General features: G+C 39.0%; 1 protein-coding gene across 6 annotated transcripts in view; it reads left to right on the top strand.

Annotated features, from left to right (window-relative positions):
• LOC124132602 (sodium/calcium exchanger 3-like) overlaps positions 1-13730 on the top strand; it is a 72540-nt gene that overhangs the window by 44165 nt on the left and 14645 nt on the right. For 3 of the 6 annotated variants that reach the window (XM_046496588.2, XM_046496589.2, XM_046496591.2), the window contains exons 3-6: positions 1539-1574; positions 5654-5742; positions 7244-7411; positions 9216-9230. In XM_046496588.2, the coding sequence (XP_046352544.2) occupies positions 1539-1574; positions 5654-5742; positions 7244-7411; positions 9216-9230 (308 nt within the window). The remainder of the gene's footprint in view (positions 1-1538; positions 1575-5653; positions 5743-7243; positions 7412-9215; positions 9231-13730) is intronic. The other 3 variants (XM_046496593.2, XM_046496592.2, XM_046496594.2) reach the window with 3 other exon arrangements.

Raw genomic sequence — 13730 nt, 5'->3', positions numbered from 1 at the left:
AACTTCGTTACTATTTAAAACTATATAATATTTATCAATTTGTTAAATGGTTCTATGACAACTTCCATTAATTACAACCGTAACTCTATTGCATGCTATATGTGTATAACCTGCATGTTTTTTATCATGGACAATCAGAAGATATTTAACACATAGCCATGATACAGTTGAAATTAACAGGAAAATAGTGAACTGGACTGAAATACAATGCACTAAATGAAATATTAATATTAATATTTGAAATCTGAAATTAATGTAACGATAATAATGTTTATTATATATATACCACAATGTGTCACATTTCAATTCGCCAACATGTCCCATATAGTGACATTATCGATAGGCTTACAGTGTTAATACAGTGTAAGATAACATTGTAAGACTCGCCCGACAACCATTTTGACAGCTCACTATCAAAATTGAGGTATACTTTACTATGTGCTCCAATCCTTTTCAATATCATATCAGATTGGCAAATGGACATGTATTGTATAGTATTTAGATATTTCCACCAATGCAACATGGTGAAGCGTAAATTGCACATGTTCATATTCCAGTCTTCAACTGACTGATACGTTGTCCTTTTACCCCAAACAAGTCTGGTTCAGTCTTCGTGCCATGTACATGACAGGGAACAGTTGTCTGCTCCTTACCGGCCATTATAGAACCTATGGTCACACGTAGAGAAATGCCAGAACATCAAGAAAGTGGGGTGCAGTGTGAACCCGTGATACTTTCAGAAGCGGTTGAAGTTTTATTACCAAATCAGCCTGATGAGATGTCTGATGCTAAGAAAGAGTTGATGGACAATGAAGTCTTGAGTAGTTCCTAATAGCGCCTCTCGGTGACCGTGCTAGTTACATGTAGCGTTAGGTGAAATCCATTTCTCCTTTGGCTGAGTTTTTGGCTGAACATTTCTCTTTGGACAAACGCAATACCTTTTCATAGATGACGCCGTTAGCACTTGATACTTAATATGTCTTCTTGTATGTAAAGCACAATGTTCACACAATAGCATGACAATAATTTATTGCCTATTACCATATATATCTCCATCCGTGTTGTGGCCGTTTTGAAACTCGCACCTAGAATCTGCCAGTTCCTCATAGGAAACCACTTCACTTTGAGTTATATGATCCCTTTAACGTAACCATGAAATCAGTTCCATAACCTTCTCCGGAATTGTATGGCACGAAATATAAACTACCACACCTCCCCATCTTTACCCGGACTGATAGTACTCCTTAACCTTAAGAAACCCCGACATTAACAGGTAAAGAAACATATGACATTCTCCATGTGCTATCACAACACCCCTAAGTCCTGATCTTGACCTCCCAAACATGACCTTCACCTCCGAATCTTGACCTTGACCTAAAACATGACCTTCACCTCCCAATTCTGACCTTGACCTCCCTCACCTGACCTTGATCTCCCTAACCCGACCTTGAACTAGTAACTCTAGGTGGCGGTGCAGTCTGCACTTTCCTCGGCTGGGTGTTCTCAGGTGTCAATGAATAGAGGCTTGTCTTTTGCAGAGCGGTATACAAAGAAGGCGACCGAGGATGCCTCAGGTAGAAACACTAAGCTGAGCTCAGTCGGTGTAGGAGTGACTTTGAGAAAAATTTTGCTTCTGATAGTTATTGAAGTCGTTTTGAACGTGTGTGTTTTATTTGCTGCAGTATGGTATATAAAAATTTAAAATAATTTGCTCGCATGATTTTTTTTAACGTGTATGATCATTTCTTTTGAACTGAATCGGATAAGTCTTTTCAGTTTTTAATACATTTTTGCGTTAATCACGACGGCCTAATGGTTGTCATATTTGTAAAATACAAACAAAACAACATTTGAATATTTGCCCATAGCAGCATACATTGTACTTTTGTATCGTATACGTTGTACTCGTTATTTCAACATGTTCACGTTCGAGGGCTTCTAGTTGACGAGTGTTGAAGTATCATTTTCACCAATTCTGTAGATTGTCACATACACGCATCACAAGTTGCTTTTGATCCTCACGTAATTTACTCTTTATCATCCATAATATTCACATAGTAGTATCCACCATTATGCATTTTCATCGCCTGTTAGCCTGTTAGCCAATGCAAGTAGCCTTCATGGGGATGATTCTAACGTTCATATAGCTTTGACTAACCACATTTATGTCGTTAATTTTATGCACTGTCTTATTAAGAGCTAAACAAAATATATAATCCAACATAAAAAACAACTGATATACTGAATTTCATTACAAATATGAGGGTCTTGATGGGGGTGTTACAAGTCAGTCGTCAGTAAATTTTGGGGCCTAAGCTGTCATTGTTGTTTGGCTTAGTCCGTGCAAATCATCTCTCTGCTGATTGTAAGTATGTCTGTAAGGGAAAACATTGAGACAACAAGCTCTGCTTTCGTTTCATTACTACAACAAGCTCTGCTTTCGTTCATTACTGCAATTCGTTTTTTGCAAATACCAAACACTGGCTTTGTTGTGTGATTAGAATTAGCTCGATATGACTTTCACGAGAATTTAGTTAGATTACGTTTTAATTTACGTTAATCAGTTTTATGGATTTTTTACGTTAATCATTTGACTTATCTATAGTTTACACTAGTGTTCCTTTAAGGTGTTTTTGTTAGTCGTTTTACGCAAAACAGTACACCCCATCAGAATCCTCAAATATTCTCAATTTTTATATTTCTATATGTTTAGGTAGTGTTACTCTTGTTTCAGGGTATACACTTCGCCGAATTAAGGGTTGTCGCTTTTTTCTGTTTGTTTTGTCTTTACATCTTTCATTTTTGATAATACTTCCAGTGAAGGTTTTATACATATTATATAAACTGACTGCCAAAGGAAACCTTTCAAGAGGTATAAATGACATCACAGAAAAAAACAATTGTTCAAAACAGAAACAGAAAATGGTAGCCATACAGTTATCGTTGGTGTCGTCATCGTGAAAAGTGACGGTTTGGTCTGCGTCGAACACGTCGAACCGGATCATCCCCGAGTTATTCTGTGTCTGGAGAGCGTGCTGGCCATGATAGCACGATGAAGCTGATGGCGTTAAGTCATTACAATACGGTTTGTGCGGTCCGTGATGTAATCATGCTGGAACAGAGGACATTCTGCCAGTTGCTGTATGAAAGGCAGCAAATAAGAACAAAGGACCTCGCCGCTGCACCTCCGAGAATTCTAATTTCCATCAATTATGACTTACCCGATACCATGACACCGCTGCTTCCAAGCGGGTCGACTTCTTGCACGCAACAACTGTCCATGTGTTCATCCCTATGGCGACACACTCGTTGTCTGCTGTCTGCTCTTTATATGTAGACCAGGGATGAGGACCTGTCGGGAACGGTGGGGTAGCCTAGTGGATTAAGCATTCGCTCGTCACGTTGAAGACCTGGGTTCGATTCCCCACATGGGCACAATGAATGAAGCCCATTTCTGATGTCCCACGCCGCGATATTACTGGAATATTGCTTAAAGCGGAGTAAAACCATATCCACCAATCCTGAAATTGCGACAATATATAACAGTCTTGGCCAATCTCAGTCAACGAGGTTGCACTGCTCGGATACCCGCTGTAGTCTCCTTGTTACTTTTTGTCGGCTCAGCCTATGACCAAACGCATTTGCCGCTGGTGACGATTCCGAAGAATCGAGTCGTCATGGTGTGTACGCGGTCTACCCGTTCTTAGCATGTCCGATGTCTAACTTTACCGCTGCATCAAGATAATGACGGCAACAAGGGAATACCCGGAGGTCGTCGCTGCATGGGTGCTCCATCTTCCCGAGGCAAGGGAGTCAACTGACTGTAAAGGTTAGGTTTCCACCCTTGCCGAACTAGGCTGCAATTATGGAGTTACATTTTGGCTGGACTAACGAGTCTATACATAGTCCAATCAAAATCGCGTAACGAAATCGACATCCGGATCGAAAACAAAATGGATTTCAACGTGCAGATTTCGGTCAATTGAAGGATTTGCAAAAGGTCTTTACCGTCAACTGGGCGATGACACATATTTTTTTTGAAATCTGTTCATGTTTTTAATCAAGATGCCCATGTGATTTGATGTACTTCTCGAGGTAAGATCATCGATCAGATTGTCTTGCTTGGGCGCCGCCATTTTGTTTGAAGCAAATGCAAGAGATGTGAGAGGAGGAATCGTATTATCCAATACAAGTGGCATAGAAGGGACATAACTCGTAATAGCCACTGGTGGCGCTACGGTCGATCACAGAAATTCCTGCGAAGTTCGGCAAGGGTTGAAACTGGTCTTTCAACGTCAGTTAACGCCCTTGCCTCGGGAAGTTCGTCAAGGGTTGAAACTGGTCTTTCAACGTCAGTTAACGCCCTTGCCTCGGGAAGATGGCGTTGCTCATGTCTCCGTCACACCTATGACTCTCTCTGTCTACGTTTCATGCCACCTGTGTACCGATTTTATAGACAACCTCCCTGGTCTAGTGGATGAAGCGTCTGTCTTGAGAGCGGAAGGTTGGTGGTTCAATCCCCGACCGCGTCATACCAAACGACGTAAAAAGATGGTACTTGTTGTTACTTTGCCTTGCGCTCTACATTATGGGGCCAGAAGGACTGGTCGGCTGGGAGTCAGTATACTGTGTCTGAGTGGGGTATTCATGTTCAACTGTGGCATGAGATCTCAGTGGGCTGGCACTATTAATCAGTATCAGTCCGGACTAGTACAAGCAGACACACACACACACACACACACACACACACACACACACACACACACACACACACACACACACACACACACACACATACACATACACGAATGACAGTGCGGTTGTGTTGAAGCTATGATACAACAATTGGTTTTATCGATTGTGTCTGTTTATGTTTTGGCAATCCCACTTTCAACTTCAAGTTTCATTTGGCTGTCAGTATATTATATATTATAAATTATTTATGTCCTTTTGAATCAAATCAGACTGCATTGCCCAAACCCTGTATGACAAAGAGTGTCAGAACCCCAAGGTAGCATATATGCGTTTGCATTGCATTTTACTTCTACGTTGTGCATGACAAGAACGAATACGTTACAGTTACTTGAATGCACATATTTCTTGGCGCAACCATGTGCTTTGAAGGCTTTATATTATTAACAATTTCTTTGATTATAAAGCATTCCCCATCAATATCTTCATAATACCCGGAATGTTGTTTTTTCCCATTATATCGACAATGGAATGTATTTGTAGCTGTTTTGTACATACAGTGTACCTCTCCCGTTGATATCCTATTAATCATTATTTCTTTTTCCTAATTATTGTTGGTTTTTCCCCTTTTTTCCTTGTGTGTTAGAAACGATACCTTCACATTGTGATGTAAACATTGTAACTAGTTCCTCTCTTATATTATAGTTAGATCAAAATACTAATAAATAAAAAATTTACTTTAATACATGTAAACTCATATTCCTTCTAAAACCTGATTGTTAAAACACTAAGGCTACATACTACCATCTTACTGAAACGGGGTTTTTTTTCAATGTAATGATCCGTGTGTGTATGCTTGCTAAAATGCTTGAGCTTGTTGCTGCAAGACGCCACGACGCTTCATTCATAATATGTGGATGTGATCACGTGATTCCTGATTGGAAGCTCTCTGCTATTTCAGAGGATAAGGATGCCGAGGAAGGACAAGCTGGGCCATCTACTTCTGCACAGAATGTCCATGGAGATGCTGAACTCTTGTCTTTGGCTAAGGTAATAAACAGGGACTCGCCCTCATGGATGTAGACTGTGCACCTTAAGTAATGACTCAACGTTGCTGGAACACGCATAGTGGTTGGTGGGCACGGGTAGCCCAGTCGTCTAAGGCGCCGTTAATCGCTGTGCAGAGTTGCGTCCCTTGGGCACGTCAGAAAGCTATGATTATGGTTCGAATCCCGGTTCGCCCGATTATGTTTCTAGGTTTGTCAGCACTATACCCGTGCTCGTGGGTTTCACCGAAGTGGTAAACGTCTGAGACCTGCATCACTTCGGTCTGACACGCCGTGATGTAACTGGAATAATGTTAAAAGCGGCGTTAAATCCAACTCACTCACTCACACAGTGGTTGTAATACTCTCGACAGTACAGGCAGGATAAAACATCAATCACGCGTCATTATGTGTGAAGTAATACATGGAATATATATCGATGGATATGAAATTCTCTGGTACAGCGGACACCTGGTATCATTACTATAGTGATTCATAAACACATGTTCATGATATAATCAGAATCGTACAATGGAATCGTACAATGCTTTAGATTTCTGAGATTTTGTCGCTTTATTTAAGCGAAGGATGCGTCCAAGAATGTGATATCCTAAAGCCAGGGTATAAAGGTACATCAATGAATGTGGAATTCTGTCCTTGGCTGAGGTAACGCATCCAAACTGTATCAAATTTGCATCAATGTGTATGTCTATGGTGATGGTATTGTGAGTATAACTGTATTTGTGGCTGAATAATTTCAAACAAATGTATATAACATATGACATTAAACAGCTGAAGATATCTCCTCTTCCATTACTGACACTATATATATTATATACAAAATAGGCATGTTTCCATGTCAGAAACAAGAAAATGATCCTTTCGTGTCCTCGTCGTGTTTCGTAGACATGTAATTCGAATAAGTATGTACATCACGAAGAGACCTTTCCTTGTGAGAAACGATGTCCATACAAGGTTGATGTGAACGGGATTTCATGGTATACATCCGAAGTCTACGAGAGGTTTCGACATTTAGTAATTCTGATGCTAATGATGATGCCAATGCCAAGGCCATTGCTAATGCTAATGCTTCGTCGTATCATTATTAGGAGCACGTTGTCCCAGTCGTCTAAGGAGCAGCAGTTCGCTGTGCAGAGTTACGTTCCTTCGGCACAACAGGAACCTATGATCGTTGGTTCGAATCCCGGTTCGCCCTGATAATGTGTCTACGTTTGTCGGCACCATACCCGTGCTCGTCTGAGATCGGCATCACTTCGGGCTTTCCTCCCACATTAAGATGAAATGCCGTGACTGGAATACCTTTCTTTAACTCAACTCGCTCACTCATTCACACGTATCATTATTTGTGCTGGTACAGAACTATACGGTAAGGTCAGATGAAGACAAGAATATATGTATATCTGGACACGTGGATGAGTACATATAATGATACATTGTAACGAGTGGAGTTAACATTGATTATGATGTTGCTTTGATGTTCGCAGGAATTAGGTCATATTGATGAACTTCCAGAAGAAGAAGCAGCCAAAATTGCAGCCAAGAAGATAGCAGAAAACACTTCCCATAACCGTGGCTGGTACCGAATCAACGCCACTCGTTTCTTCTCTGGTGGAAAGAAGCTTGTCCCCCGCGTTCTAACCACATTCCAAGACGTAAGTACAGCTAGGCATTGTGTCGGGTAAGAATAGTTCATCACCATGGGAGACATGTGACGACAGTGAGGTGTCCAGTGGACCTCGTTGGTGTGTTCGGGTTCACACATGGATCATTGTGTCTCATATCCCCCTTGTGCTAACACCTTATCCCCTTTACCCCATCCACTGTAGCATTCTTAGTGACTTAAAACAAATACATAACAGGCCGAAACATTTGCGCTGCACGCTCAAGTAGAGTTTCTTTACATCATGATTACTTAAAGTGAAAAAAGAATATATACTACTCAAAAGATGTTTTAGAACACCCGCTTTCTTCATATGATTACAGTTAATCTGCCATGACATGACAAATTAACTACAGTCATATGAAAAGGTCGGGTTTCTGGTACATGATATGACAGATTAACTATAGTCATATGAAAAGCTAGGGTGTCTGGTACTTGACATGACAGATTAACTATAGGCATATGAAAAGCTCCGGTGTGCTTCTTGTGCTTTATCTATTCATAGCAAATTATAGTTAATATGTCATGCCATGGCCGATTGACAGGTTAACTATATAGTAATATGAAAAAATATGACGTTCTTCTTTTGAGTTGTATATATTGTGCATAAAAATGATATTTTGTAATAAAGACACTTGTCACATGTTTCAGTCTTGAAAAGTCTCTGTTGCGATCATCAATATCTTAAAATAATGTTTACATATCACACTACTGTGCCTTAATCTAATAAAACATCTCTCAAAACTCCATCTGCAGTTTCGTTTATGTAAAGTCCAAGCTCGTTGTCACTGAACTGATCGTAAGATGTTCATCGTGCATTTTATTAACATCCATTACAAACAACCACTCCACTCGATACTGGCATCGTCACGTAAACGATCACGCTTTGTTCACATTCACCTGTGACTCACGGTAATGTTGTTAGTGCTTTTCTATTTGTAGTGTGACATTTGTCTCGTCAATCACGCCTTTCCCCAGAGCAATATGTCTTCAGCAATCATAATTTACAATGATCATGTGTTCTCGTGTCTGATACGGTCGACACGGGTTTATACTGAGGTAAAGAATGTATGTTCAATCAACATTCGAAAGGTGCCACTATAATTCTGTAACTCTTTGTCAAACTTTGTATCCCTCAAATGTATTTCTCTACTGTTAACAAATCAGAATAACTGCCTTCTCTTCTATGCTATTTAATGTTGGCATGACAGTAACAGTTTTGTTGGAATGTAAAGATATGTGTAACTTTATCTTACATGTATATGTTGTCTTCTAATCTGTGAAAATGTTTTGAAAAACGACTGAATAACATGTGATACTGCATAATAACATTTTAACTTAAATTAAAATGGTTAGATAGACACAATTTTATGGATAACAACTTCTTAAATACTGTGAAAAGCGACGTTTCGGTATAGATCCTTATACCGTTGTCAAGAAAGACAGTCTTGCTTGACAACGGGTTAAGGATCTATACCGAAACGTCGCTTTTCACAGTATTACAGAAGTTGTTATCCATAAAATTGTGTCTTTCTTGTCATCCGTCAACTTCTAAGTAATGCCTATCAAACAATTTAAATTAATGGTTGCAGGGGATTATTCTTTTTACATGATACACAGATATCATAACACATGTCAATTATAAATATATAGTTATCTTCATGACAATATATAGTGTTCTATAATCAGCTATGCCTTCCCTTGCTTTTTAGATTTAAAACAGCTTATTGTGCAGTTTTCTTTCACATGTGCTTTAGAATAAAGCATTTGAATTATTTTGTTCTGATTCTGGACAGTTAGCTGATCGAAAGGTATGTAACCTGCATTCTAATGTCTCCTCTTCCGTTTAGTTTTGTTTGTACTGTTGGTAGACGCATGCATCCTTACTTGAATTCTCCCTCACTCTGTGCACCTTGTAGTATCACCATGGCAGACTTGTAAAGCCACATCACGAGAACGTGAAAACGCCGGACCATAGAATCGGAAGGTGTTGAACCATCGAGATGGAGATGGATGATGTTTAGCAATCCATGAAGAGATATGTATTCTGTTTAAAGTTCGAGATAGAAAGCGAATGATGATGTTGACCTTCGAGATAGAGATTGATGATGTTGAACAATCCATGAATAGATATGTATTCTGTTTAAAGTTCGAGATAGAAAGAGATGGATGATGTTGACCTTCGAGATAGAGATGGATGATGTTGAACAATCCATGAATAGATATGTATTCTGTTTAAAGTTCGAGATAGAAAGAGATGGATGATGTTGACCTTCGAGATAGAGATGGATGATGTTGAACAATCCATGAATGGATATGTATTCTGTTTAAAGTTCGAGATAGAAAGAGATGGATGATGCTTAACCAGATTGGGGATATGTAACCGTCGAGAGAGAGTTATGAATGATCAATTAATCAAGCTTATTTCGTAATTCAGGCCACATGGCCAACAGTACAGTAAGATAAATTGTAGTTTAGGTCACATGTCCAGACTGTTACCTCTTTGACGATGTCATTTTAAATAATTTACATAAATATAAAGCTATCAAACGTAGTACATTAATATAGCAGGAGTTAAATAAATTTGCAAACGTAATATTACCTTTATAATATTTCTGTAAAAAATATATTTCTCAAGTGAGAAAAAAAAGACACGGTGTTCATCCCCTACTACACGAAGATGATGTTTAACTGTCGATATAGAGATGGATTATGTCAAACCATCGAAATAGATTAAGATGCATGACGTTGAATCATTGAGATAGAGATGGGTGATGTTGAACCATCGCGATATCGTAGATATTGCGATGTGTAACCATCGAGATACAGATGGATGATACTGATCCATCAGATGGAAATAGTGAAATATGACCAGTAAAGGAACAAAAATGTTACTACTGGAATATCGCGATTGGTAGCGTTAGATAACAAACTAAGGCTTGGAACATTTTCATGAATGTCTCTTGTATCGGTATTGCATGATCATGAGATAAATGTCTCCAACCAGTTGACTCAAAAGCCAGTGTAATCCAAGGCAGCGTATCTAAATAGTTGCATTGGTGCATGTGTGATTTAGGAGTCTCGTCAAATGCTATCAACTATGCAGAATGTATGTAAACCTGTTGCACAATGTACACTTACAGACACAGTATGACCAACGAAACTAAATCCTCCGCGCACAATTGATCGAAGTCTTACAATCTTGTACACAATGTCAATAACGATGTCGATATGCCATGCTTCATTCGTCCTACGCATATGTAGGGGTATTGTAGCCTTACACTAGGATTGCACTACACGCTAATGCTATTTCTTTCGTTAATTTGCAGAAATAAATAATTAAATGATTCTTTTCATCTTCAGTAATACCGTCTCGTGTAATATAAATAGTTTTAGATCTAGTTATAAAGACACGTTATATGGCAGTTATAAAGCTTTCTTTGCCATATTTATCAGATCTACTTATTTAACCTACCACGTATAACGTAATTATTATATTAATGTTAACCTCAGTTTCCACTTAATACGAACATACTGCAAAGCATGCTAAAATGACCCTGTGTGTTTGCGATTTAGAAATGTTGGGTTGTGTTTACTATTTAGAGTGTTCTGGCCAAAGGAAACCCAACACCACAGATTGCCAACTGCAAAGAAGACAGTTGCAATATGACAGTTGATTATAAACTGTTTTCTCTGAAACTTTTGTTTGCAGTGTGTAGACATGAAACGTAACATACTAAAACACAGCAGAATAATAGTCCAATAAGCATAGTTGAAGTAAAATCTATTACATGTTTCCATTCGAGATTGGACACTGTACTAAATGTACGCCATGTGTTCAACATTCGATAATGATAATGATAATTTAAAACTAACAGATGTTTGGACGCCGAATCAATATGCATCTGGTATAAACATAGCACATGTTTATCTGTTTTCTGATCGTTTAAGTCGAAATCACTTCTGCATCCTACATTTATTCGTGTTTTTTGTGTTCAAAGGTTTCAACGACTTCGTTAATTTGTGACCTTTTGGTTTAAAACGTCTGGTTTTATTAATTACGAAACACACGACATTTCGTGCAAATACCCATATTTCGTAATTTCCTGTATTTTGTTTTTTAAATGCTTCTGTTTTTGGGTATTATTTTAGTGGACAGTGTATTCCATTTCATGGTTAGAAACACAGTTTCTGTTCTCTCTCCAATGGTGACATTAGTAACGCTGGTTCTTTATATTTACTGTGTATATGGATCATATACATTGACCCAATGAAACCTTAGCGAGTATTTTGTTCTTCTTTTGAAATACTTTCCGCTGCAGAAGAAAGGTTTGTTATATAAGGTGTTATTAGCATTGTTTCATTTTGTGTATTACAATGTGAGAAGAAACTTGACTATAACATTTCCGACGCTTCTTTTAGCTTATTTGTATCCGTTATATATACTTGTGGTGTGAATCTTGCAAAAGAGGTTAAATAACAGCCGTACAACAAAACATCCACCGTTGAATTGGACGTAAGACAATTAACATACTGGTAGCAATATGGTTGTCCGGTTGACTGTTGTATTCATATATGTGTATGTATAATGGAGTACATGGTAGTCTCATGCAATCGTTAGGACTGATGGACCAGTCATCTAAGGTACCACAATTCGCTTACAGAGTTGCGTCCTTTGCGCACGCCAGAAACCTATGGTCGTGGGTTCGAATCCCTGTTCGCCTCGATTATGTTTCTAGGTTTGTCAGCACCATACCCGTGCTCGTGGGTTTCACCAAAGTGTTAAACGTCTGAGACCTGCTTCACTTCGGGCTGTTCTCCCACATTAAGCTGACACGCTGTGGTATAATTGGATTACTGTTCAAAGCGGCGTTAAACCAACTCACTCACTCATATGTCCCCATCATCTGACATTACTTTAAATCATGTACGCTTAGTTAATTAGTATCCTGAACACAAGACACCAATGGGAACGACCAGATCTACTTACTTAATGACATATAATGTTATGTTGAGTAACACAGCAGGTTTTGAGTTACGAGGGTCTAATGTCGGTATGTAATTACTGTATTTACATACATTCAAACTAGAGGTCAGTAACACGGTGTATTTAATCACTCACGTTGGCGAAATCCTCAGATGAGTTAAACCAAATAAGAGGTCTATTTCATAGTGGATTTTATCACGCAAGTTGGCAAATTTCTCTGATGAGTTAAACCGGGTTTGAGGTCTATTCCATGGTGTATTTAATCACGCAAGATGGCGAATTCCTCAAATGAGTGAAACCAAACCAGATATCTATTCCATCGTATATTTGATCACGCATGAAGGCGAATTCCATCCGATAAGTTAAACCAAACTAGATGTCTATTCCACAGTGTATTTTATCACGCAAGATGGCGAATTCCTCAAATGATTTAAACCAAATTAGATGTCTATTCCAAAGTGGATTTTATCACTCAAGATGGCGAATTCCTCAAATGAGTTAAACCAAACTAGATGTCTATTTCACAGTGGATTTTATCACGCAAGATGGCGAATTCCTCAAATGAGTTAAACCAAACTAGATGTCTATTTCACAGTGGATTTTATCACGCAAGATGGCGAATTCCTCAAATGAGTTAAACCAAATTACAGATCTATTCCATCGTGTATTTAATCCCTCAAGTTGGCTTATTCTTCAGATGAGTTAAACCAAACTAAACTGACGTCCAAAAGAAACTTTACCAGAGTTTGAAATCACTCTGGCTCAAAAACAACAAAACATACATGCATGAAGTTAAGTGTATTGAGAAGATCAATATATCAACATAATCAACACTGAAAATGACAATCATACCGCGACCGAGAATGACGTCAGAGCCCCCCAAAGTTGGGTGTGGTACAAAACTCGATCTTTCAGAATCATGGACAATAGGCAGAGTACATAAACAATCGCTCACGTTCAATAACAAGTCATAAGTAGCATGTGTGACCACGCAAAAACTCTTCGACGCACAGAAAAAGTCAGTCGTCTGATGAGGTCACGTAGGATTTGACGCCATTCTTCTTGGAGGGCCAAGATCAGTTCTTGCCGGTTGGCTGGAGAGTGTGGTCGTTGTCGAACACGACGATCCATCAAGTCCCAGAGGTGTTCTATGGGGGACATGTCGGGTGAGCGTGCAGGCCACGGCAGGACGTTGGCATTGTTGGCTGCGAGGAAGTTTGTAACAATTCTGGCTGTATGGGCTCTAGCGTTGTCATGCTGATAAATGACACCACGTGGCTGCTGTTGGAGAAATGGTAGGACAACTGGACGAAGAATGTTATCC

This window comes from Haliotis rufescens, unplaced genomic scaffold, assembly GCF_023055435.1.
Source record: "Haliotis rufescens isolate VD_foot unplaced genomic scaffold, xgHalRufe1.0.p SCAF_11, whole genome shotgun sequence".
NCBI lineage: Eukaryota > Metazoa > Mollusca > Gastropoda > Lepetellida > Haliotidae > Haliotis > Haliotis rufescens.
Note: the sequence above shows the minus strand (reverse complement) of the source record. Positions and strands in the feature narration are given on the sequence as shown.